The 26,068-nt window shown below is 56.4% G+C and overlaps 2 protein-coding genes across 12 annotated transcripts in view; one reads left to right on the top strand and one right to left on the bottom strand.

The window, feature by feature from the left end:
* GATAD2A (GATA zinc finger domain containing 2A) overlaps positions 1 to 21,249 on the top strand; it is a 92,782-nt gene extending 71,533 nt beyond the window's left edge. For 7 of the 11 annotated variants that reach the window (XM_043910826.1, XM_043910817.1, XM_043910821.1 and 4 more), the window contains 10 exons: positions 7,873 to 8,005; positions 8,114 to 8,245; positions 9,484 to 9,573; positions 10,212 to 10,343; positions 10,487 to 10,654; positions 12,221 to 12,500; positions 14,660 to 14,958; positions 15,623 to 15,697; positions 16,004 to 16,199; positions 17,847 to 21,249. In XM_043910826.1, coding sequence (XP_043766761.1) covers positions 7,873 to 8,005; positions 8,114 to 8,245; positions 9,484 to 9,573; positions 10,212 to 10,343; positions 10,487 to 10,654; positions 12,221 to 12,500; positions 14,660 to 14,958; positions 15,623 to 15,697; positions 16,004 to 16,199; positions 17,847 to 17,977 — 1,636 coding nt within the window. In that variant the 3' untranslated portion in view covers positions 17,978 to 21,249. The remainder of the gene's footprint in view (positions 1 to 7,872; positions 8,006 to 8,113; positions 8,246 to 9,483; positions 9,574 to 10,211; positions 10,344 to 10,486; positions 10,655 to 12,220; positions 12,501 to 14,659; positions 14,959 to 15,622; positions 15,698 to 16,003; positions 16,200 to 17,846) is intronic. The other 4 variants (XM_043910823.1, XM_043910824.1, XM_043910828.1 and 1 more) reach the window with 3 other exon arrangements.
* Positions 21,250 to 22,309: 1,060 nt separating this feature from the next.
* TSSK6 (testis specific serine kinase 6) lies at positions 22,310 to 26,056 on the bottom strand. The gene has a single exon (XM_043910809.1). It carries the CDS (start codon positions 25,282 to 25,284, stop codon positions 24,463 to 24,465), a length of 822 nt encoding a protein of 273 aa, XP_043766744.1. The 5' UTR covers positions 25,285 to 26,056; the 3' UTR covers positions 22,310 to 24,462.
* Between the last annotated feature and the right edge of the window lie 12 nt (positions 26,057 to 26,068).

Below are 26,068 nucleotides of genomic sequence, written 5' to 3'. Positions count from 1 at the left end.
TATTGGTTGTTTTCCTGGAAGTGAACCCGCTTTGCTCTAACCATTTTGGGGAAAGTGCATGCCGGAAACCGGCATCTGAATAACTACAGCATGTCTGTCTATCCTTCCTTCAAACGTTGCGAATGCCCAAACGTGTGATTCCCGCCCCCCCCCCCCCCATGGCTCTTCTGCTTTGGTATGCAGCAGGAGTGCTTTATCTTGTCACAGAATATTAAAAAGACATGTGTACTCAAATGCTGAGTTTTAATACAATCAATAGCTTGTACTTTATCCAAGGCATTGCCTACAGTGTGACAACAATTTGAATCTTGGCACAGTTTGCTGCAACTGTTCTGACTTGGTACAAAAGGCAAATGTCATCTCCATATTACAACAACCTGGCAGAAGCCCTGAAGGGGTCCTGAGGCCCACGCTGGGGCGACCCGGCGGGCTGTCCAGGGTGGGCACAGGCACGGTTACCTGGGAGGACTCCGAGTGCACATCTCAGGCAGGACAGTGGTTAGCGGCCTGACGGGCTCAGAAAGTCGGGGTAAGAGAAGCCCTCAGCTGGAGACCTTGTCACCAGAGACCTCCAATTGCAGGGCAGGTGGCCAAATGAATCAATTCAGAGCTAAATTGTAACAGAAAAGGTGATGGGAGCTGCCCTGAGTGTGCATTCACCTTACATTCTGTGAGCCTGGGGGAGAGAGGGGGGGTGGTCATCCCTTGACTGGATGCACTTTCTGTGCCCTCTGCGGTTCACAGCATCCTCTCAAGGTCAGTGGCATCCCATTCTGCAGATGGAGACACTGAAACTCTTTGAGGCTTGGTAACTGGCCCAGGTCACTGCAGCCACTGAGGAGTGCCCAACCCCCACAGTCCTCATGGCTGACCTGGGTGGAGTCTCACAGCAGCTTTGCTCAGAGCAGCTGGAGCAGGTCTGGTGGGGGGACGGACTCCAGAGCCTTGTGGGAGGACATCCCCTGGGGTTTGCCAGGGCGTGGCGAGGGAGGATCCAGCAGTTTGAAACACATATTTAAGAGGGGGCAAGAAGCTTGCAGGCAAACAAAGCACTTTCCATTTATCACAAGAGCTTGTGAATGTTGCAAGCTGGAAAGCAGTGTTTGTTTCATCTGTGTACAGCTGACTTTTTTCTTGCTGTGAGTTGGTGAGGAAGCTGGCGTCCTAGGAGGTGTGTTTGGGTTTATCTGCTGTAGGGAGTCCCTCCGTGCTGCAGAGTGCTCCTGAATCTCTCCCTGGAGGAAGGTTGGCCTGGCACATGGGTACAGTGACAGAGCAAAAAATGGATGGTAGCTATGGTGGTGTGGCCGGCAGAGGGGTCCCACACTCCTTTGACCTTCACTTCCCAGGCCCAGGCCCTTTGGAAGTGTGAGTTCCCGAGTGCTAAAACATCACCCAGCTTCCTCCGAGTAGACAGCAGTCCACATGTAGCAAGAGTTGTTTTCTCAGATAAGTCTGAGGGCCACATCGGAGTCCTTGCTCTGTTACTCTTTATCACCTCAGGGACTCAGCATGCAGATGCTGCTGACTGGATATCCAGGATCTTGCAGGTGTAAATAAAAATGCTTTCCCCTTCAACCTCGTCCAAAAATGGTGTTTGATGACCTGAGTAGAGGCCTCACTTGGTGGTTGTGTGACACCCACCCTCTCTTGCTCCACACCTTCTTTTCTAGGGTGCCCTTTAGCCCCTTGCAGGCTACAGGCGTCCAGCTGCTCTGAGTAGGGCAGGGGCTCAGGCCCCAGTGCAGGGTGGGGTGCACGTGGCGGGCCTTGGCGTGTGAGAGTTGAGCAGACCTGCTGTGGGCCCAGCTTATCTGCAGGCCTTGGGGCTGTCACCTCAGGAAGTCACTCTCAAGTCCCCCTCCACACCTGTAGGTATAGGTGACAGTTGAGAGGATCATACAGAGGTGGCCACCATAAAAGGTCAGCAAACGTCCAAATCTGACACAGGCCAGCATTTCAGTTCTGTGACTGTGGTTGTTTTCTGACAAGTGCCCTTCCCAGATTTCTGGCAGAGTGCATGGCGGTGCCCCAACTGGAGCGTGCTCCTGGCTGGCAGGTTGTGCTGCAGTGGCTATGGGTGGGCTGACCCTGCAGGCCGCCCCATTGCCGCTTGGAGGTCAGGGTCTTTCTGTGGGGCCGCTGCCGGTTGCTGGCTCAGGGAACACTCCCTTCTGCCTGTCCTTGGCTTGTTTCTCCAGGGATCCTTCATGCCCCCATAGCTGGCCCCCATCCCTGCTTCCAGTCCCAGGAAGGTCCTCTTGGTTCCCCTGGCCAGACTGTGTGACTTCAGGGGCTCCTGTGTTCCTGGAAGGAGCCCCCAGCAGGACAGGCCGGATGCCTCCTGGCTTTGCAGATGGTGCAGTGCTCTTCCACTGCAGCTGCCTCTGCCCGCCTGCTCTGGGGGCCTTGGTGGGGGATGGGCTCTTGGGGCCAGACCCTGGTCACACGTGTTCCCTTCCTTTCTTCTGAGATCCTTGGCCATAATGGAGTCTTGGAGCAATAGCTGGACCTGGAGTCTCCAGGAAGAATTATGGCTGGGTTTCAAAACTCCCATCTCAGCTGCTCACCTCCATGGCCTCTGTGGCCTAGAAGCACGATGGATTCTGACTTCCTGGCCCCCACAAAGCAGGCTCTGGGCTTTTGTCTTGACATCCCAGCCACCAGGGTGTCAAGTTACAGGACTGGGAGAGGTGGTAATGGATGCCAAGAAGGGGAGCTGAGGGAATCTCAGAAGAGCTGGGGCAGGCGGGGAGCAGGTGGGCTCTGGGGGCGCAGCAGGGGCCCGGCACTCGTCATTGCCCGCCAGTCCCCAGGGCAGGCAAGTGTCCAGCTTTGGGGCACAGCCTGTGTCTGCATATAGCAGTTCCCTCTCTGATAACAGCGTGTCTGAGTGGATGGGGCCTCTTGGGAAGGGAGGATGCTGTGTGGTGGGGTCCCAGTGAGTAGCTTTCACGCCCAGATGACTGTGAAAGATCCCATTGGTGTGTGTCCACTGAGACAAACAGTATGCAACTGGAAACTGCCAGTGAAACGTTACCAGGCGGTAGGTCTAACCTGGGAACTGGTGACAAACGTTTTATAAAAAATTTTCTCTCTTTAGAACTTTCCTAGAAGTGCTTCTGAAATAGGGGTGCTCCCTGGATTAAGTGTATGGAATTGCTTTCCAACATTGGCTCAGACAGCCCTCCCAGCAGTGCCTGAAGCCACCAGTGGTGGCTCCCAGGCCTGAGGATGGCTGTCTGCTCTCCTGGGACTCCCCATGCACCCCTTTCTCTTTTGGGCCGGGCCGTCCCTGAACTGTATGCCAATCTCCTTCTGAGTGGGCATCTGCCCCGAGGCACCCTCTGTGTTCAGAGAACTGCTGCTGGTCCTTTCAGGGGAGGAGAAGGGGCTTTGAGGTTCAGTGGGGGTGGTTACTTGGATAAGCTCTTTCTTTGCCGCCTTCTCTCTCCCAGGGTAGTGTAATGTCTAGAGTGGCCAGCCTTGTTGAAGACAGTCTTCAAGTTACACTGGAGTTACACTGGCATTGGCTAGCTTTCGGGGGCAGAGCTGGGCTGCCAGCCCCAGGAGTTGAGTGGTTTAAAGTATTTGTGACAGCATAGCGTCGTCTGTCAGCTCTGCTGGCTGACTGGTCCCAGCTGAGTGTAGCTTCTTGGGTTCTCCTCTCCAGCGGCTTTGTTCCTTGTGTGAGGGGGCCGGGCCGTCTCTGTGTCTGTCTCTGTGACCCTCTTGCCAAACGGCTAGCTTGGCGTCCTTCTGCGGGGTGGTCTCTCAGAGCACGTGTTCTGAGGGCCCGAGGAGAAGCTTTCGAGGCTGTGACCTCGCTTCAGAAGCTCGCGCTGTTGCTTCCTCGCCGTTCCTCACTGCAGGCTGCAGGGACTGAGCTGCCTCTCAGGGCGCGCTGCAGACTGAGTGGGTGGCCTCATAAGGGTATGGTGCAGTGGTCCTCTACACAGTGTTTGTCAACTGGGAGTGTTAGGACTCCTCGTTAACATCCACCAGAGTCCTGGGCTCACAGGAAATGGATTTCTAGGGCCTGGTGCTTGAAAATACATAATGACACAATTCAGAAATCGTTTGATTTCTGAGTTGAGCTTGCAGATCTTTGAGCAGTGTAGTATCTGTGCATGTGGAAAGACCTGCCCACAGGTGCACAGAGATAAGTCAGTCAGTCTACAGGCATTGTGGATTCTTGTGAACTCAGACTGTCATGGAGCCAGGTACAGGGAAGAGGGGGCGGTAGGCGCACACCAGGGGTAGACTCAACACCAGTCTTCACTGTTAACCTGATTGTCTGCTGTCTGCCGAGTTCACCTCACAGCGAGCAGCTCCTTACTGCCTTGGGAGGTTGGGGCCCGAACTGCCCCAGGGACCTCCTAGGGCATCCAGACCTTCTTGGCGCTGAGGTCTCACTTCACCCAGCGAATCTGAGGGGCAGTGGGGCAGGAATTACTGTCCCCAACCTTGTAGGAGGCACAGAGGGAATGTCCTGCCCTGAGCGTCTCACTTGTACGAGGCGGGACCCAGTGGGGGAGTTTTGTAGGAGTGTGGCCCCTCCTTCCCACAGCACGCTCAGGCTTGGAGTGCCGTGCCTACGCTGGGAGGAGGCCCTGTGGCCTGTCCACCAGCCGGCATGGTGCCGGGAGGAGAGTCCCTCCCCTCTGGCTCAGGGGGCCTCGGCCCCTTTTCCGGGGTTGTGGTGTCGCACCAGGGCTGGACCCCTGTTTTTGCCACTGTCACAGCAGCCTGGGAGCATCCTGGCCCTCACCAGGAGCTGCTGTGCCCCACTCTTCTGGAGAGAGTGTCTAAGTGGGAACACTGGTCCCTGGCCCCAGCCCTGGGCTGGGGAACCTGCCTGTCGAGCGGGCAGTGGCAGCATCACCCTGGGAGGCTGAGGGAGGGTGGCCCTTGTAGGAAGGCCAAGGCACTGTCCTTGTGTTAACCCCACACTGACTGCTGATGGGTAGGAATGGAGGTGCTGTGAATGGAGGGATCTTGTTGTGAGTTAAGTTTTAATCTCCAGGAAACTTGACGGAAGTTCCGGGCACGTAACAGAATTTTTGTTTGTTTAGCCTCGGGTGGCATACAAGGGAGGGAGGTAGTGAGAACATTTTCACAAACAGCCTGGCTTGCTTCCAGGTCACATAAAATCTCTTCTGATCATCATAATTTATATCAGGATTCCCAAGATGGGCAGGCTGGGCTTAATGAATTTGCCCTGAAATCATAGCTTTCAAATAAACGTGGTGCCCAGGCAGCCTCCCTGGACCGAAATAGTACACATGGCCACTACAGTGTTTCCCTGGCATGTTGGGCTAGATGGTTTTATAATTTAAAATACGTTTTTTTAAAAAGAATGCCCACGATAATTTTGAGCCTTTGTCAAATGTGTGTGTCCTTTTCCCTGAATTAAAAGAACTCTCTGGGAAAGTACTGAGAAACTTGAAGTACCTTTGCGTCAAAATTGAGCTTTAGGAAAGTTTTTCGTGTTGGAAACTAGTGGGGGCTGGTGGCCCTTCTGAGTTTGGAAGAGGCGACCCAGGTCCCTGTAACAAGCGAACAGTCCCCTGTGGGCCGGCGCCACACAGGAAGTGCCTGCAGCCCCGCAGCCCCAGGGCGAGCTGGCGCCTCCATTTCCTGACAGCACCTGAACCCTACCTCACTTCTCAAAATGAAGGCTGCATGTCACAAACTGGTTAGAACTGGCTGTTGCCATGGTTTTCACGTTGGAAGGCACAGTTAAAGGGTCACATGACCAAAGAGGGAAATGCCTTTGTCACATGACTTTTTGGTGGCCTGATTAGCATACAGGAAGTTCACTCCCTGCTGGCTGCTGGGATGCTGAGTGATCACTGATGGGAGGTGATGTCATCTCTTGGACGAGTTATTGATTAGTCTCGGTCCAAGATGGGACCTGGGAGAGCTCTGGTCACAGTGGTCATCTCAGGAAGCTTCAGCTTCCATGTGGTCCAGCCCCTGACTCTGCCCTCTTCCCTCAGGCACATTTGCGCTGTACTAGGCGTCTCACCTTTGGGAGACGGGCACGTGCTCTGTGAGATGGTAAAAAGTGATAAGCCCCCTTAGGGTGCGTTGCCCCCCGTCCGCTCTCGCTCGGGCAGCACCGGCAGTCGTGACTACATGTGGCTCTGCCGAGGCCGCTGCGCCGCCTGTGTGCAGCCGCTGGGAGCCCCCTGGGCTGCGGCCAGCGCCTTGTGTCTGCTCCGTGCCCGTGCGCCTGTCCACAGAGCCTGGGCTGGGGCCCCGGGGGCGTCTGTAGTGTGGACCTTGGGCAGAGTCGGCAGCCAGCAAGGGAGACCCAGACTTGAAAGAGTGGTGGTTCCTGAACTGCACTGGTTTTTGGTTTGTTGAGGCCCTAGTGAGACATCCTGGGTTATTTTACAGCCAGCCAGCCAGTTCCTGGACTTGAAAATGTGGGCTGCTGACCCCAATGAGGGAGTTCTGTACCTTGAAATGGGCGCCTTTCTGTCGGTGCACCCTCCTGATCACTCGTGGCAGACCACCCAGCAGCTGTAGCTGTGGTGGGTAACGTGCATCGGGGCTGGGCTTGCTCAAGTGCAGCAGCTGTGCTGCTCTAAGAGCTGAGGTTAGGGTGGGCCAAGGGGAGCCCTGCGGGTTGAGGGGTTGGGGGAGTCACTGAACCCAGTGTCTGGCCCTCTGTGCCTCCCCTTCCCTGAAGACATAGCTCACTCTGGGAGTGGAAAGGGCAGTTCAGTGGGCTGTTAAAATACCAGTTTCCCATCTGTAACTGTTCCCCACTCTGCTGGAAGGAATGGGACAACTTTGAGCTGTTGTTAGTCCCAGTTAACTTAATGGAGTTTGTTCTTTGGGTCATAGTGCCACCTAGTGGGTGAATTCAGTCCTTGGCTGGCTTTCCTGCTGATTTGATTCTTTCAGCACACATGCTGAGGCTAGATCTGAAGGGAGAGTTTACATTATGTCCTCAGCTAATGGAGCTGCTTGGCTTGGCGCTAAGCACTGTCTCTGAGACCCACTGGTCCTTATATATGTGGTCAGCAATGCCATTAGCGGAAGCCTAGCATCACCAGATGTGCACATACATTCTAAGGAACTTGAGTGGTAGGATTGGGAGAAGAGGGCAGAGGATAGTGGGCAGGGGCAGTTGGGAGCTGGTTTGGGAGCAGAGGAAGTGGGTGGGTTGGACACCGGTCTGTGAGAGCGCCTGTGCTCTGCGTTCCAGTCAGTGTCACAGCATGCAGCCAGCACCGCCATGGTGGCCCTGGCCGGGTAGGGAGCCCAGCTGTAGCCCAGGGGGGACCACGCAGCAGGCTGCCGTGGCTGCCTTGTGAGGTAGTGATGCCCGTGCTGGGGAGTTAGACCGTGACTGACAGCGCGTGCATCAGCCTCTCTGTCACCTGGGGAGGGGCGTGCGGGTTGTCAGGGAGTCTGGGTTCAGCACAGAAATGCTGATTCAGGTGGGGCTGGCCTCCCCATCAGGTGTCTCCCAGCATGGGTGGGTAGGCGCTCCACCAGCAGGCTCAAGATCCAAGAGCACATGTTCTCGTTCAGTACTGAGCCACATGGTGCGGAGAGGGGCTGTGGTGGGCTCCAAAGTGCGGACATGTAGGTGTCCTCAGCCCGGGGACGCAGAAGTGGTTACTGGTGACGGTCCTGACTCTTTACAGGGCTCAGCCATAAACTGGCAGGCTCTAGGGCCACAAGGTGAGTGTGGTGAGAAAAGGCAGCCCAGGCAGGCGGCTGCGGGGAAGGGTGGTGAGAAGCCTGCTCGCCTCCACTTCACTGTGTCTGCGTCCGAACCCCAGCATCCATGGGAGCGCTGCCCACCACAGGCGGGGTGCTCGGCTAACAGCCCCCCTCCCTGCCCCACAGTGACATGAAGTCTGAGAGGAGACCCCCTTCGCCCGATGTGATTGTGCTCTCTGACAACGAGCAGCCTGTGAGCCCGAGGGTGAATGGGCTGGCCGAGGAGCCCCTGAAGGAGACCAGCACCGAGGCCCTTATGGTGAGCTTTGTCCCCGCGGGGCGCTGGGGAACTGCCTCGAAGCAGAGCCGACGGGTGTCCCCTGGCCCCCAGCCCTCTCCCCCAGCCCGTGTCCTCTTGCCCTTGTAGAAAAGCAGTCCTGAAGAACGAGAAAGGATGATTAAGCAACTAAAAGAAGAGTTAAGGTTAGAAGAAGCAAAACTGGTTTTGTTGAAGAAGTTGCGGCAGAGTCAAATACAAAAAGAAACTCCCACCCAGAAGGTATGTGCATGGCTGCTCACTTCCCAGGGGTCACTGGGAGACCCCTTTAGGACCGGGGATAGAAAGCCACGGGCGCTTCCTTGGCGCCCTGAGGAGCTGGGTCTGTGAGGGGTCAGGTCTCCTCGGGGGCAGTGGGGCAAGGTCTGAACTGGAGATTTGCAGGCTCAAGTTCCCAGGTTTTGGATTTAGCTTGGAGGAGATCAGACTACATTTCAGTCTAGAATATTCTGGATCTGAGTATGAGAACTTCATTCCCTGTAGACTCCCATCAAGGAAATGGAGAGCAGACGTCTCTGAAGGTGCTGGAAACACAGCTCTGTCCTGAGACCCTTTCAGAAGGGCGTCCTGCCCTGGGGGTGCCTGTGGTGGCCGGCAGGGGCCGCTCTGGGTTTCTGGACAGACTGCTGAATGCCTGCTTCAGGCTGCACATGCCCAACCCCAGAGCCCGTGTCCCGGGGCTTCTGCCCCTGTCACCTGCCCCCGCCTCACGCTTCTTGTGCGGCTTCTAAACGGGGCTTACCCTGTAAGGCAAGGTCAGGCTGGTTTTGTGGGCCTCTTTTGTTATCCCATTCTGGAAAGGTTCCTGGTCCATGACATGGCTACCCTTCCTTACATTCTGATGACTCTCTCAGTGAACCAGAAAATAAATGCACCTTGGGCCATACAAGCTGACAGTGTGTAGACATTGCTTCCACCTTAAAGGGAGCGAGACAGGAGGACACTCAGTGGTCTGACTTGGGGATTTTTTTGAGCTCCCACTCCACACCTAGTAAACACGTGGACCAAGCCTAGCGGCTGTTAGTATCCTGATAGACGAGCCTGCTCGGTACTTGCTTCCTTGTTGATTGCTTAAGAGCTGATGATGGAACCGAGTCTGTCACTGTCCCTGGTGGGCTGTATGCCTGGACCAGAGGGTTTCTCACCAGGGTGGGGATTGGTGTATATATATAAGCCTCGGCCTTTACCGCCAGCCTTTTTTTGTCCCCTGGAGGGCAGAGATGGCACCCGAATCTCAGTGATGCCAAGTACCCTGGGGCAGAGGGGTAAAGGGCCGTGGAAAATCCGTCCTATGTCTTTCAAACATGTTAATTCCCACTGCAGTGAACGTGGCAGGCAAACAGAACCTTTGAGAGCCTGAAGCTTCTTAAAGAAGAAAAAAGCAACCTCCTCAGAATCATGTGTGGGGAGGAGCATGGTTGGTAGCCCTCTCACCTCCTGCCTGTCCTGATCTCTTGCAGCCCGCAGGCTCCACTGGGAGCTCCGTGACCACCCCTCCCCCGCTTGTACGGGGCACCCAGAACATTCCTTCCGGCAAGCCATCACTTCAGGTCAGTGTTTACTCTGCATCATGCTCCTGAGTAGCCCTGATCCAGTTTCTGCAAAAGGCCACTTATTCCTTCTCGTAAGACTAGAATGAGGCCTTCCGTGGGAACCCCCCGCCAGTCACATTTGCATCCCCATACCCAAACCAGCCCCTGTTGACATCGTGAATCACACAGACGCTCGGAGGGCCCCTCCCACGGCTGCCTCTAGTGAGACTGGAGAGACAGCCAAGATCCTGGACACGCTGGGCTCCCACTTCAGCTTGACTCTGAGCCTGTCACAGCCTCCTCTGCCCACAGGGTGTGATGATCAGAGCTCCCACCCCAGCCATAGGACAGAGGTCAGGCCAGGCCCACTTGCCCTCACTCAAGCCAGAGACCGCAGCTCAGACCAGCAGGCGGGTAGTATTGATCCCAGTTAGCTAACTTGTCACCATCGGGGTGCCTGAGTCCTGAGTGAGTCCAGGTTGGCCTGGCTTTTGTTGGGAGTCTGTGTTCCTCATTCTTTTGTGTGCTTAGAATAAGTAGACGTTTTAGCTTTTTTCTACCACCACCATTTTGGTGGGTATGCGTATGTACCTTTATGAAAACAACAAACCTGTTTAAAAAGCCGTGTAAGATCTGAGGGTTGGTGTTGTTGACAGACCTCTTCAACTCGGATGCCTGGCAGTGTCATCCCACCACCCCTGGTCCGTGGCGGGCAGCAGACGTCCTCAAAGTTAGGGCCTCAGGCGAGCTCCCAGGTCGTCATGCCCCCACTCGTCAGAGGGGCCCAGGTGAGCAGAGCATGGGCTTATGGAGCAATCCCAAGCAACTTTCCCTCTCGCAAGAATGGCCCCAGTTCTCAGACTGGGTCTCTTTCCCCGAGTCTCTTTTTATTGTCTTCTCATTGTCTTGTCTGTGCCCCACACCCCGACAGCAAATCCACAACATCAGACAACATTCCAGCGCAGGGCCGCCGCCACTCCTCCTGGCTCCCCGGGCGTCTGTGCCCAGTGTGCAGATTCAGGGACAGAGGATCATTCAGCAGGGCCTCATCCGTGTCGCCAACGTCCCCAACACTAGTCTGCTCGTCAACATCCCACAGGTGAGTCGTGCAACAGGCAGTCCAGTCCCATGGACTGTGGTGCTGTAGTTCCTGGGACCCTTGTTGGGTTATGAAGGAGACAGGAGTCTCCTGTTGCCCTCTGCTGTCTAATAGAGGCAGATAACTGCTGAGAGGGTGAGGGTGGGGTCACCAGAGGCTCCCCCTTCCCCTCCACCCACCCCTCCCTCTTCGCCACCGCTGCCAGGCGCAAGCACGTGAGGGGAATGTCTGCAGATGTCCCTTCAGTGCCAGTGCATCTATTTTTAGCCGCGTGTCCCTTCATCTCTGTACAGAGCCTCTGAGAGGGTGAGGGTTTGCTCCCACCTAACAGAGTATGGGAAGATGGAGCTGGGGCGGCAGGCTAAAGATCCTCATTGACAGGTGAAATGATTGGGTCTGCATGAGCTTTTGTTGGTGTGCGAGTTAGCTCCTCTTCCTCTGGCATGGCTCATCCTTGCCTGCCTTTCTCAGATAAGATCATGGCCAGCTATGCTCTTCTGAGGTCAGGTTCAAGTACAGTCCTGCTGCCCGCATGGGGACGTCCCGGGCAGGCCATTTCGTCCACCCTGTAGACGCTGATCAGATCTCCACTGTGTGTCATCCTGTCCTCGTGTCATGAGGATGGCAGCCAGGCAGCAGGCAGGCAGTGGTGATCCTGCAGCTCTGCTCCCCGAGGGGCCAAGGGAGCGGCAAGGGGAACAGCGAAGAGCTGGCAGGTCAGAGGCCCGGTGGCCAGGTCAAGGTGCTGTGGTGGCATCCTCTGTACTGGGGAGTCTCACTCCCCTGTGGAGATGCCTTGGGCCAGGGTCATGAGCTCCCTGAGCCCCACAGCCTACTGCATACCAGTTGTGAGGTGTGTGCCTTTTCCTGGGGATAGTGTACACAGCTTTCCTATTCCCAGAAGGGTCTTCAGTTCCATAGAGCTTAAGGGCACTGGCATGGTCCGCTCCCAGTTTGGGGAGAACATTTGAGTGTCGGGTGGCAAGTGGGCTGGAGCAAGGAGATGGTGGAAGGTGAGCCAGCAGGGTCCAGAAGAGGGTGAGGATGCAGGAGCAGTGAGGATGGGGAAGGGTAAAGGGTGGGGGCACACAGGTGCTCGTGAGGGAACTGCCGCTGGTGCCACCGTGGGCCACCTCTGCAGCCTTTTGAGGAGGGGGGCCGCCCAGACCCGTGCTGGAAGGGGGACCAGGCTGTAGTGACAGGACGGTGGCCATGCGCCTGGGTGCGGGGGTGCCAAAGGGGTACCCACTGTGATGGTGGCAGCTTTATGAGTGTCCTCAGTTGATAAGAGTGCAGCAGATTGCAGATTTTTAAGTTATCTGGATCAGCTAAACTTCAACAGGTTATTTGTAAGATTGGTCATCTCAGAGCAGTTGAGTTTAATGTCTATTCTTCTGTTGCTTGTTGATGTCAGGCAGCTCTAAGTTACTTTTAAGGACTTGTTAGTGTAGCTGATGGTTCAGGTTAACTTTGATAAGGACTTAGCGTAGCTAATGGTACAGACTGTGGGGTTCTCCTCAGGGTGCACCCCTCAAGCACGCTGACCAGGTCATTGTCTCCCCAAAGCCCTCCCCAGCATCGCTGAAAGGAACAACAGCCACCTCTGCTCAGGCCAACTCCACCCCCACCAGCGTGGCCTCTGTGGTCACTGCTGCGGATTCTCCAGCCAGTCGGCAGGCGGCCGCCAAGCTTGCACTGCGCAAACAGCTGGAGAAGACACTGCTTGAAATCCCCCCACCCAAGCCCCCTGCCCCTGAGATGAACTTCCTGCCCAGCGCTGCCAACAACGAATTCATCTACCTGGTTGGCCTGGAGGAGGTGGTGCAAAACCTGCTGGAGACACAAGGTGAGCAGGCCATGGGCCCAGGGCTGCTTTCTGTCTTGGAGCTGAAGTTTCCATCTTGTGAGTTGTTTCCGATGCATAGTGCATGTGGACACATCTGCTGTGTATGCACGGCTGTCTCGGAGCACATTGTGGATGATCTCTTGCCATCAGTTCTTCACTTGCTCTGAGGTTTAGATAATATTTTTTTTTTTAAGTTTTCCTTTGAGTGTAGTTGATTGACAGTGTTGTGTTGGCTTCTCTGCTGCAGAGCAAAGCGAATCAGTTATACGTACATCCTCTTTCTTAGGTTCTGTTCCCATGAGGGTCATCAGAGAGAACTGAGTAGTTTCCCATGCTCTGCGGTGGGTCCTTATTAGTTACCCATTTTATATATAGTAGTGTATGTATATCAATCCCACTCTGTTTATTATCCCTCCCGTCCTAGATCATTTCTTAAATGTACAGTGGGCAGCTTCTTTCTGATGGGGCCTCCTCTGAGAGTTGGGGAAAGCTTTGCAGAGCGCTGAGTCCCAACACTGGGGGAGCGACACCTGTGCCTCCAGCTTCACTTCATTACCCTCTCTGGAAGTGGTAGGAAGGAAAGAGCACATATGGGTTAGTGAGGAGAAATGATGCTGGAAAGTAGGAAGTCAGGTTTGCCCCCAGGGAGTCGCCAGCGGATGCTGAACTGAGGGCTCTTCTGTCCTTAAATTGAGTGGCCGATTAGCTAGCCAGCCTGGATCTCCTCCCCACGTGCTCTCATCAGATGCTCCGTGCTAAAGAGGAGACAGAGCGGTAACCCTCCTCAGGGCCGGGGATGGCTGGGTGGAGTGCACCGGAGGAGCTGTGGGCCCCCTGCCGGGCCCAGTGCAGAGAGGTGTGGGCTCTGACACAGCCTGGACGTGTCTGCACTCCTATCATGACTCCTTTGGGATGAGGTCCGGTTGGCAAAAGAGCTGCTGCCAGGCCTGTGTGGTGTGGCAGGCAGTAGCCTGCGGTGCCCGCCGGTCTTGCGCTGGCCTGTGCTGGGCACCTTCTCTCCCAGGCTGGTCTGTCTGCGCTTGTCCCCGTCAGGGCTCCGTCTCCCTCCGAGTCCTGCCTGCGGCGGCGCTGACACCGAGGGCAGCTGCCGCTGCCGGGGCAGCAGGGGCAGCCTCCTCTGGGGGTGGATGTGTGCAAGGAGAAGCTCCAAGCTGGGGCCCGGAGCTGGGGCCTACGGTGGACCCCGGGGCCTCGGTCCACTTGGGCAGGTGGCGTCCTGTCTGTTCTGTGGAGTGGCAGGAGCCCCCTAGAGTCGGATCCCCCGCTGCAGCCCCTCAGCAGCTAGAGGCAACTTGGCCAGGCCCCAGGCAGGATGGGGAGACTGGGGTCTCTCCACCTCATGGTCCATCACGCCAGGAGGCTGTTGAACTTTGAGTGCTGGCCATGGAAGAGATAGGAACAAAATGCAGAGTTACCCCTTAATGCACATTGGATGGCACATATATATGTGTGTGTGTGTGTGTGTACACACGCTGAATAAAGTATGACCCCACACCTCAGCAGGCGCTTTTTGTGGCTGCCCTGGTCACCCCTCTTAGAGCTGGGTGCCACCAGGTTCCCATTTCCCAGGGCACCCGGCTGTGCGTCTGACCAGCTGTGCACAGTCACTTAGCTCCCTGGGCTGTTTCCTCTCAAGATGGGGGGTAGGGGTGTCCCCTCAAGAGCTTGTTGTGCAGCCCGGACGCCCTGATGGGCACAGGACGCCAGGCACAGTGTCTGTCGGGAGCACTTCCTAGACGCCTGGTCCTCGCGTACCTCGCCCCCTGGCAAGGGTGCCGTCACCTTACAAGGTGGGGCCTGGAGTGGCCACCATCTCCCTCAGAGCTGATGCAGTGCAGGAGGGAGGGGAGTGTCTGCTCCGTGGGTAGGGAGGATGGCCACAAGAAGCCAGGTGTCTGAGAGCTGGTGTCAAGGGTGCCGAGCCCACAGTGCTTTCTGAAGTGCATCGGCGTTGCTTCTGCCGGCAGAGCTTCTGGAGGCCGGCCCTGCGTCCGCACACAGTGGTGAGCGAGCGTGGGGCCCCTGGCCCGGGGCGCTGCCTGGGCTCTGCCGGCGTGCACGGCCCTCCTGGGGGGGGGTGCGGGCTCTGGCCGTGCTGTTCCCGCTCCTCCGACGTGAGCCTTTGTCTGCCCCTGCAGCAGGCAGGATGTCGGCCGCCGTCGTGCTCTCCCGGGAGCCCTACATGTGTGCACAGTGCAAGACAGACTTCACGTGCCGCTGGCGGGAGGAGAAGGGCGGCGCCATCATGTGCGAGAACTGCATGGCGTCCAACCAGAAGAAGGCGCTCAAGGTGGAGCACACGAGCCGCCTGAAGGCCGCCTTCGTGAAGGCGCTGCAGCAGGAGCAGGAGATCGAGCAGCGGCTCCTGCAGCAGGGTGCCGCCCCCGTGCAGGCCAAGGCTGAGCCCACCAGCGCCCCACACTCTGTGCTGAAGCAGGTGAGAGCCGGGGCGGGGGCCAGAGCTGCGCGGGGGGTGGACACGGATGCTGCCCTCCGGGAGCGGGGCCTTGCTCCTCGCTCCCTCGGCAAGGAGCTGTCGCTGGCAGGCAGGGTGTTCTGGCATTCTCTCCCACACTCGGCGATCATCTGCCTGGTTGTTAACTGTGCGTCTAAATTGCATTTAATGGTGGCTTTTGGTGGTGAAAATACTAATTTGCAGTTTCTTTAGATTTTGTAGCTTTCACTTGCAGTGTGCCGGCTGACAAGTACTTCTTGTCTAAAAGGACTTTTCTGAAAGCCACACTGAGCGCAAAAGGGGCGTTGGAAGAAATGTTCTAGCTAAATTAAGGAGAGAAGCAAGTTTGAAATCAAGTTTTTTTGGCTGCCCTTTTTTTTTTTTTAACGTTTTGTTTTCCCACCCCTTGTAGACCCAAAGCTCCCTGTTGGCAATTTTTTGTGTCCTTGGAAGTCATTGATAATTTACTAACAAACTCATCTTCTCAAGATCCCTGCATAGTGGGTGGCAGTTCTGCCCTCAGGAAGTTGCTGTCCTTGTGGGGACTCAGCCTCTCACGGCCATAGCTGCTGCCCCTCGGTCACGTGGTCGCCTGAGGTCAGCCTCTGGACAGTGCTGACCTCGCTTTCAACCCCCATCTGTGTAGGTCATAAAACCCCGGCGTAAGTTGGCGTTCCGCTCAGGAGAGGCCCGCGACTGGAGTAACGGGGCTGTGCTACAGGTCAGAACTGGGGCGCCGGGAGCCCCCCGCACCGCACCACCAACCAGCCCTCACGCCCCCGACCGTGACCACGTCAGGCGCCAACTGTCACACTGCCTGCGTCCGTCTGTCTGTCTCTCGCTCTCTTTTTCCCTTCCTCCTTCCCCTCCTGCCTCGGTGCAACTTACCTAGTCTCCTGATGTTGGACTTCCAGGGATCCCGTGTGGGTGGGAAGAGGTCAGCTAGCTCAAGGAGAGGCTGCGCTGAGCACCGTGCCCTCCGCGGCCCCCTTCCCTGTGTGAGCTGTGGCCCCCTCTCTCCCCGCAGGCCTCCAGCCAGCTGTCCCGGGGCTCAGCCACGACGCCCCGAGGCATCCTGCACACATTTAGCCAGTCGCCCAAACTGCAGAGCGCAGCCTCGGCCACCGCCCTCGTCAGCAGGACAGGCAGACATTCCGAGAGGGCCGTGAGCGCTGGCAAGGGCAGCACCACCTCCAACTGGAAGAAGGCGCCCCTGAGTACAGGTGGGCGGCCCCGCCGGGGCTCAGCGGGGACCTCCCCAGGGGCGGGCCCATCCCGTCCTTACTTTTAACATGCATGCACACGCCCAGGTTGTGGCACCAGGGGTCCTGAACCCGTACCTGCTTTCTTAAGAGCAGCTGCCTCCGAGACTACAGCCTCACCTCTGTTCGCTGACTAGGACACCCTGAACTCGTGGTAGCCCTGGATCAATACTAATCACGCTTGGTATCTCCGCCCCCATACCTAGAGACTCAGCTCTTGACCCAAAATGTAAGACAGAACCAGTTCAGGCAGTGCCCGCCTCACCTCTCCTCCTTCTGCCACAGAGAATGTTTGTTTCTGCTGTTACAGCGTACCTTTCACAGTGTACTGACCCAGTGTCCTTCATTCCCCACTCTGTGGGGAACCCCTGCCCGCTTGGACAGGTCAGATGGTACAAAGTACAGGACAGAATGAGAAAGGAGGCAGGAGGAGGGGACCCTGAGGAGGTGGGCAGCAGAGACCTGTGAGGAGCAGGCATCTCAGACACAGCTTGGGGAGGTGGAGACCCTCAGGGGGTCACTCTCCAGTCTGCCAGAGCTCCACCTTCCCATGGTTGTCCTTGGGCCATCCCCACACCACTTGTCCTGTTTTTCCTTATCCTTCCCTGGCCTTGAGATGAATGTTAAATATTTCTTGTGTCCATCAGTAACTCCAAAGTGAAATGTCAGCCCAGAGGGCTGAGAGGCAGAGATGGGTGAGAGCGCTCTCCCATCTCCCTTCCCAGCCCACCCCCGGGTCCCTGTAGGAAGAAGAGGCACCATCGTGAGAATCCATCTCAATAGTCAGAACTGGGAGAGCAGGACTCTCAGTGGAAACACAGCACAGAAACGCCGGCTGTGCGTGCGGCTGACCGTGTTAGAGACACGGCTGAAGAGCAGAGCCTGCTGCGGGGTGGGGAGGGGTCATCCAACTGCAGCAGAATCCAGGCCTCCTGGAGGGCAGAGAGCATTTGTGAACATGCCAGACAGAGATACTTCTGCTCAGCACATTTGAGATGGCAGCAAAGAACTCATAGGCTGGTCAGAAGATTCCTTTTTTGGGAAATTTGGAAGTATATGAAATAAGTGGGAAAAGTCAAATAGGAGACTACACATGTATGCACAGTGATGGCAGCCATGGGAAAATGCACACTGCAGGTAGCGTTTGAAAGAGAACATGAGGGAATAAATAGTTGCTGTCTTCAAATACTTGTACAATTAGATATGAAAGTGTCATGGCTTAGGAGCATGCTCCTGGTTGCCCTGGGTTTCTGGATGGTGGTTTGAGGAAAGCTGGCAGGACCTCCAGGTTTCTGGAGCGCTGGCCTCGAATGCACATGGAGGGTTCTGTGGTGCATTCAGTTTGGAAGTCTTGTTCCACAGAATAGATTAACCCACCCAGAATACCTGGTGCCACAGTGACTCGGGTCCCTGCTGCTGCCGGGGCCTTGGGACAGTGTTTTGCTGCATGCCAGCCCAGAACCCAGAGTGTGCTGGTTGGAGGCTTTCGGGGGTTCCCCCAGCTGGGTTTCGTGCCACCTGTGCCCAGCGGGCCCAGCCAAGGCGGGGGTCTTCCCCGGAGCCTCCCCTGACCGGGCCCTTGTGGCCTGTTGCTCTGTCCTGTCACAGGCGGGGCCCTCGCATTTGTCAGCCCGAGCTTGGCGGTGCACAAGACCTCCTCAGCCGTGGACCGTCAGCGGGAGTACCTCCTGGACATGATCCCGCCCCGCTCCATCCCCCAGTCAGCCACATGGAAGTAGTGCGAGCCAGGCCCGGTGGGGAACAGGCTCCCTCCTCCCTCCCACCTGGCCCACCACCCTCCACTCGGGAAGACACCCCGCGCCCCCAGGGGCGAGCGGCGCAGGCCACGCTGCAGAAGTGAGAGCTCCAGTCTTGGCTACAAAGTCTCGTCGCGTCACGGAGGGACGCTTCACAGGTGGACCAGGATTCACACTGGGGGACCTTTCCCGTGGGCTTCCTTCCTTTCTTTGCCTTTAGTTTGCCCAACACCAGCAGAAAAGCGGACCTCGGGGCCGGCTCTGCTCCTGGCCCTCCCCTTCAGCCCCTGGCAGGGCTCGTGGACGGCGCGCCCAGACACTGTGACACGCCCGGGCAGCAGTGCCCGGCTGCAGAAGTTGAGCGGAGCATTGTTTTGTTTTGCTTTGCCCCCGTCTTAGCCTCCTAATTTCTGACTGCCTTTCTTCATGGCAATCCCTAGGTTGACAGATTTTTTAAAATCACCTCACGATGATGGAGTTGAACGTAAACTGTGCAGACCCAGGGTTCCCTGCCAAGCGTGACCCCGGTGACCCCCCAGCCCTCACTCCAGCAGAAGGCCTCTGCTGCTGCTCATCCCGGAGACACCCTCTGACCTTCCACACTTAAGCAGAAGAACAAACTGCAACCCAGACCTACCCAGAGAGCCTGGGACCCTGGAAGCCGAGTGCCGCCACCCAAGTAAGGGGGGCGAATCGGCAGCCATGCCCAGACCCTGAGCAGGAAGTCGGAGGGGCCAGCTGTTGTGTTCTGTGTTGTTGTGGTGATTTATTTTATTAAATTTTTCCTTTTCTTTTCCTCCTCATTTTGATGGACAGCATCCTAAGCCCTGGCCTGTGCTCCTGTCAGGTGTGTCCGTGTGGGGAGGCGCCCCCACGCCCCCCAGACTTCAGGGTTTATGTTTGGGTCTAGTTTAGAACCTCCCTTAAAAAGCAGGGCCGTGCTGCCAGGGTTTGCCTTCAGACTTTTGTTTTTAATCCTCTAGCGTCTACAGAAATGTCTTACAAAGGATCAGGTCTGCTCTTAGTTGTGTTTTGTTTTCTCCCACTCCTTAAAAATCAGTCCATGAGGAAAGGTAGAAGCTGTTGTGTGTGTGCTGCACATGGGCCAGCTCTGTGCAGGTGTGAGGGTGTCACGTGTGCATGCACACACGTGTGGAGATGGGGTACGCTGCTCCTCACTTCAGCCCCAGCCCTGGTTCTCCTGTCCATGCAGTTAGGGACTTAATTTAAAATCCTTATTTTGTAGGGCCACCTTCCTCAGATACACTGCTGTGCCGTTCTAATAAAGGCTCATTTAACCCCCCTCATGCTGTGTGAACATCAGTGTTTAGAAGACATTTTTGACATGCAATAGAAGACCTAGTTTTGCAAAGCATTCGAATTTTTTGTCTAAAGCCCTAAATTTCTCACTGATCTTTGTTTTGAGTGCATAATGAAGGTGGCCTGAAGGAGGGGAGGGCTGGAGAAGGGTGGCTTTCATTCCAAGATCCAGGGATTTGGGGGAGGGGGGAGTGGGGAAGGGTGTGTTTTTACACCAAAAAATCAAAGAGTATGCAAGCATTTCTATTCCTCGCATTTTTCTGTGTGCCTGGCAAATAAATACCTGTCTTATACTACTCTTGAGCTGTTAGCTCTCTCTGTTCAATGACACGGGCCAAAATTCCCAAATGCTACAAGAAGGAGTGCCCAGCTGGGTGAACCGGGCAGACTGACCTCAGTGCTATGCAGCAGCTCAGGTGTCTCGGCCAGGGTCACCTCAGCACTGGGGGCACCCAGGGTTGCTGCTCCCCCACAGGGGTTGACTGGGTCTGTGACTCCGGGGCTCGAAACCAAGGCACTCGCATTGGCCCCGGATCCTCTCCCCATCATTCTCCACCATGCTCAGGATCCACCTCTCCTCACCTCCTCTGGCCAGACTTCTCCAGGCTACTGACTAGACCTTGTGAGCTGAGTGCAGACTGACCGCCACAGGCAGACGCGGTGGCTGGGCCCTGACCCGTTCTCTGCCTCTTCCAGCCCAGCATTTGTAGGAACATTCCCATGGGTAGGACTTACTGTGACATAAATGTAGCTTTTTAAAAAAGGGATCAAGAAAAAAAGGGGGGATCCAGAAGGTGAGATGCCTTAATCTTGATTCATTTCCCCTGTCTCAAAACTTCTATCCCCCTTTTTTCCTTTAGTTTCCCCTTTGCATTGTCACTCCTATAAGCCTCAAGTGCATGGTTCTGTGCTGAAATTTATAATGTTATTAAGAAAGAGCATTAAATACCATTCGAGTATGGGAAGGATGTTAACATTAAAGGTATTCTCCCAACCCCAAAGCCCACCCCTCAAAATGGGCCATGGTTCTGGGATTCTGTAGGCTGAGAGGATCTGGTTCCCAGGAGAACCAGAGAATGTGGGAGCCGCCAGTCCCAAATGACAGTTGTAACTGCCTAGTAATCTGTGACAGGAACCCCCGGTGGCACCTGGAAACCATTCAGAAAGTCGGCTGTTCTGTGGACTGGGGTGCAGGGCTCACCAGGCTCCCTTCCCCATCTGAAATGGCTGTGTGCGGAGGCCTGTGGGTGCCCGCACAGGTAACTGCGTCCACTCAGAGCTCCCATGGCTCTGGCCATCCCGACTGTTGTGGGGACCCTAGTCCTCAGTGTCCCAGGTGTATCTCTTGGGACCCACACCTTTGACAAGGTCAAGAGTGACTGCTCTGGGAGGCAGGGGTAGGGGTGGGTGGCGGCTCTGGTCTGGAAGCGAAAGGTCACTGGTGCAGAGGGAATGAAAGAGGCGACGCCCCTGCATGGCTCCTGAGTGGCCCACAAGTCACTCCTGTGGCTGGAGAAGACGCGGGGAGGGGGTTTCTATACAAATCATACATTCATCACAGGCGTGAATAATGGAAAGACGGTCCTTGCTGCTCTGCCATAGGGTTTTTCTTTGATGCCTAGTTATGCTGCACATGGCGTTTGCCTAAAGAAGTTGGACTGAGTTTTTTTTTTAAAGGACAGCTAAAGTTTTATAATCCTTGAAGAGTAATAGTCACACCAATGTAGGGTATTTGGGAGGTGGTTTGTTTTGATTGGGGGGAGGAGATTGTCACTTGTATTTATTGTGACTCTAAGTCTTTGATAAGAATGTTAAAAACAAAGTGACCACCAAACCGGCATAGAAGTTCTAATAAATAAAGACGCTGGAATCAATGGCTATATGTTGTGTCATGAAGTTTTAGAATCTGAAGGACAATAAAGAAATGGATGATGTGTTGGCTGTATTTTTCTTTTTGACTGCTTTGGTATCCTGCATTTTCCTCCCAGCTTTGGGGCAGCTTGGAGACTTTGGATGGCAGGGTGATCCTTAACAGCAAAGGATCGGACACTTGTGTCTTGGGCTTCTTTCAGATCTCACTTGCCATGGGGATTTTAGTCTTCCCCAACTGGATGCTTCAGTTGAATTGCTCAGTTGTGTCTGACTCTACGACCCCATGGACTGCAGCATGCCAGGCTTCCCTGTCCATCGCAGAGTCTGATACGACTGAGTGACTGAACAGAATGAAACTGGATGCTGGGGCTTCCCAGGTGGCACTAGTGGTAAAGAACCCATCTACCAGTGCAGGAGGCATAAGAGATGTGGGTTCAATCTCTGGGTGAGGAAGATCCCCTGGAGGAGGGCATGGCAACCCACTCCAGTGTTCTTGCCTGGAGAATCCCATGGACAGAGAGCCTGGCGGGCTGTATGGTCCCTTGGGTTGTGAGGAGTCAGACATGACTGCATGCAAGCACGCACCCAGCTGGATGCTACAGCCTTACCTCTGGGTGGCGCTTTGTGGCCTGTTTATCCACAGGGCCAGGGGAGTGCATGAGGTGAGGATGCAGTGAGTTCTGCCCCTTGGCTTGGGTTTTAGCCATCAACAGCCTCCAACCCAGAGTGGTGGGCTTCTCTGGCTCAACACTGGGTGTCTGCTGCAGGACAGTGACGGTGCAGTGTGGGAGCCACCTGGCTGGCTTTGAAATGAACAGTTCCTGGTGCAAATTTGTTTTCAGAGGTTGACCCATTGTTTCAAAGTTTTACTCACAAAATGAAACCTATGAGCACTTTGAACTCCAATATGCATAAAATGTCACCTTGTTTTCCTGGGTGCTTTTGTTCATTTATTTATTGCTGCCGCTTGTTACCGGGGCATCTCTGCCTCCAGCCTGGGGTCGATCTGACATCCCTCCCCTGCGGCCATGGCCAGCCTGGTCTCACCTGGGCAAGACACAGAACTGGAACAAGACGCTACCGGACGGAGCTCAAGCCTGACACCTGTGGCACATGCTGACTGCACCCACGCCCCCCAACACTGGCAGAAGCCCACGTCTGGGGTTCCACAGGCCCCTCTGCAAGGGAGCCTGCTGGGTCAGGCACCCAGGCTCCTCCCTGGAGGCAGGGCCACCAGCCTGGTCCCTGAGACCCTATCCCCTTTTCACTTGAGTCACGGGTGTGGCCACGAGGGGAAGGACCCCCAGGCCCACTGCTTACACACAGTGATGAGGGGGCACAAAAGGGCATGTGCCACACCCCCATCATTGGGATCACACCTGGTGAGGGGGGTGAGGAGGGAAAGAATGGGGCCTCTTGAGAGGTGACCTTTTTCAGGCCAAGTCTTGCATGAGGAGAAGGGAAAAGCGCTGGGAGTGGTGTCAGCCTGTGCAAATGCTCAGAGGTGAGACCACGCAACGCAGGGGCAAGGGCAAAGGATGTGGGTTTCATTCTGAGTGAGCAAGACATTTCCCTCTTCTCACCCTGTTTCTTGCTCTGTAAAAGGAGGTGGTTGGGACCACACCCGATTTGAAGGGAGTGGAGGGAGAGCTGGCACATAATCCCCAAGGCACCTGAGAGCCACTGAGGGTGAGGGAGCAGGGGTGGGTTTTGGTCAGACCCAGAAACTGACCACTCTTGTCAGGGACTTGGGCTCTGGTGGAGGCAGACAGGGTAAGCACCTAGGGAGCTGTTTCTCGTACACCCGAATGACAACAGCCACTGTCACTAAACTCAGTAACCTCATCACAAGCAAAACAACCCCCAGCCTCCCCCAGACCCTGTGGGGTCCCTCTCCAGACACCAGACCCACCCCTTTTACCTCTCTGCCTCCTTTCCCTCCATTCCAGCTACAGCAGTTCCTAGCATTACTCAAACACACCAGCTCCATCCTCTCTTGGGAACACTCCTGATGTTTCCAGTGTTTGATTCCTTCCCTTCAGTCCCTCCTTGCTCACCCCCACCTGGCATTTAGCACAACTTACAATTATTTTATGTTCACGCCATTCTTTTACTTTCCACTTGCTCCCTTGCTGGGAGCACGGATGGATCCAAGCCACTTGGCTGTGTCCCAGTGCCTTTGCACACAGCAGCTGCTCAAAAAATGCCTGAATGAACAGCATGAGTGAAACCACCAGTGCGACAGGGGGTGCAGGAGGGAGGGGACGTGTACACCTATGGTCGATTCGTGTTGGTGAATGGCATGAAAATCATCATAATATTGTAAAGTAACTGTTCTACAACTAAAAAAGAATGAACCCGGCAGATTCCTTTGCCTCACCAAGGAAGGGGCCTAACCCCTTCCTCGCCAAGGAGAGCTTCCAGCACCTCCCCACCCCACTTCAGACATATCGGGGTGCCAATCCGGGCTGTTTTTGGGCAAGTGTGGGCCTCAATTTCCTCTTTTGTAAACACCTTCTGTCTGGACAGGCGCCCCCGGCCCCTTGCTGTCCCATCCTTAAACACCAGAAAGGTGCTGGGGTCCTTGCTCCCCAACCCAGCACCTCCTTTCCCAGGGCCATTACGTTGCTGAGGATGACACCAAGGCCCCTTCGAGTCAGCCCAGGATGGGAAGCCCGAAAGTTCGAATCCTCCTAACTCCCTTTTCAGACCTGGAGCAAGAACCTCCACAAGTCTCTTTAAAATGGGGTGCCCGTGCCTGCCTTTCCCCCGGGAGTGATCCCCTCCCCACTGCTCCATAAAAGGGGGCCATTGCTAGAGCTAGGTGCGAGAAAGAGCGAGTTTATTGCAAGTTCCAAGGAGGGCAGCGCCTGGAGCGCGCCTTCCCTCACCGGTACGCGAAGCTGGCTGTGGATGGACGTCCTCCGCGGGCGTCCGCTAGCCAGCAGCTTCTCCAAGCAGCCACCGCCCACCGCGTAGCGGTCGCTCACCCTGCACCGGCGCAATGTTTCTGTCTCCTCTCATCTGGCCCCCTCCTGGGGCCTTCTCGCCGGGAACCGAGGGAGCGCATGCGCCCTCCTGCTCTTGGGATCGTGTTGGAGTAGTTGAATTCCAAACAGGGGCGACCGCGGCCCCCGGCGTCGAAGTAGGGAAGGGGGAAGGGCGCGTGCACAGCGGTGCGCGGCGGCTTCGCGGAACTACGGAAGCGCGCTTCTTGCGCGTGCCCTGCTCTTGCGCAATGCTCGGCGCGGCGGGAACGGTGGGAACCCCGGCTTCTAGCCGGAGTCCCCCGCACGCAGCCAGCCATTGCGCGCTACTTGGCCCGCGGAGGGCCTGGCCGACGGACTGAACTGCAGCAATTCGGCTATCAGTGCTTTGCAGCGCTCGGACAGCTCGAGGCCGTCGGGGTAGAGAACGCCGCGCTTCTGGCGTCGGGGCAGGCCGGCGATGTCCGAGTCGTCGAAGGGCATACAGCCGGTGACCATGACGTAGAGCACGACGCCCAGACTCCACACGTCGTACTTCTTGGGGTCGTAGGGGATGCCCAGCAGTACCTCGGGCGACGCGTAGGCGGCAGAGCCGCAGTAGGTGGTGCTCAGATCGGGGTATCCGTGAGCCTGACGGCCGAAACCGAAGTCGGTGAGCTTGACGCGGCGCTCATCAGGGCTCAGCAGCACGTTTTCGCACTTGAGGTCGCGGTGCACCAGGTGGTGGTCGTGTAGGTAGCGCACGGCACCGGCGATCTGCGCGAAGAGGTCGCGAGCCTGCCCCCCGGGGATGCGCCCGTTTCGCTGCACTGCCTGCAGTAGGTCGGTGGCGGCCGCCTCCATCACGATGTACAACTTCCCGTTGCACACCTCGATGAATTCGAAGACGTGCACGATGTGTGGGTGCCGCACGCCCCTTAGGATGGACAGCTCGCGTGGCAGGAACTTGTTAACAAAGTCGGGCGGTGCGCGCCGCCGGTCCACCACCTTGATGGCCACTGTGCCCTTGTATTTCTTGGACGTAGCCACCTTTACCTTGGAGTAACTGCCCTCTCCTATCGTGCGGCCCAGCTTATAGCCGAGTTCGCTCAGAAGCTTGTCGCCCGACATGGTGGCGCCTGGGGCGCGTGGGGAGCAGGAGGCGGCTGCTGTCGGGGGGCGGCCGGACTCCGATCTCGGGCCTAACCCATGGCGCTTGGCACCTGCACACCCGCACCCCCATGTGCCCACTCCCCGGCCCCCGCCTCTGCGGTGCCTTTTATTGCCCAGGTAACAATTTCTGCCTTGTGAAGTGACCGCGGGCGTCACCCTGCCTCGGGGTGGGGTGGGGGGCCCTGACCCCCCCACCCCACCCCGTGGTGCTCACCCCAAGGCCCTACGGCTTTGTGACTCATAATCGCTCTGAATGATCCAGTTCCCGATGAGAGGACACTAGCAAGGCGTCTCGACCGTCACGGGAGTGGAATCCGAGCCTGGGGTTGGGGCGGCTCCTCAGGAGTCCGAATCTGAGCAGCAGCCGTCCCCGAACTTCTTGTAATCCAGTCCTAACAATGCAGAGCCCTGGGCTGCCCGCAGGGGGCCCCAAGGGAGGAAAATGGGATGCTACCTGGCTCTCTCGGGAGCCTGGGGTTTCTAACTGGCCTCACATTGCCCCAGAGGGAAGGTGAGTGGGAAGGTCCTTTGGTGCAAGAACTCTGGCGACCAGACGGGCTGCAGGCTTCAGCACCGACCGAGCCATGCCTCTCTCCAGGAGAAGAGAAAATAAGGACTTTTTGGTCGCAGCTGGGGCGCGCAGTCGATCGCAGGCCCCGCAACGGCGCTCTCGCACGACTGGGGTAGGTGCGCGGCGCCCTAGGTTTCCCAGTCGGGCCCCAGACCTGCGCTGCAGCTTCCG

Source organism: Cervus elaphus, chromosome 9 (genome assembly GCF_910594005.1).
Source record: "Cervus elaphus chromosome 9, mCerEla1.1, whole genome shotgun sequence".
NCBI classification, from domain to species: Eukaryota; Metazoa; Chordata; class Mammalia; order Artiodactyla; family Cervidae; genus Cervus; species Cervus elaphus.
This window is presented reverse-complemented; position numbering and strand designations above follow the sequence as displayed.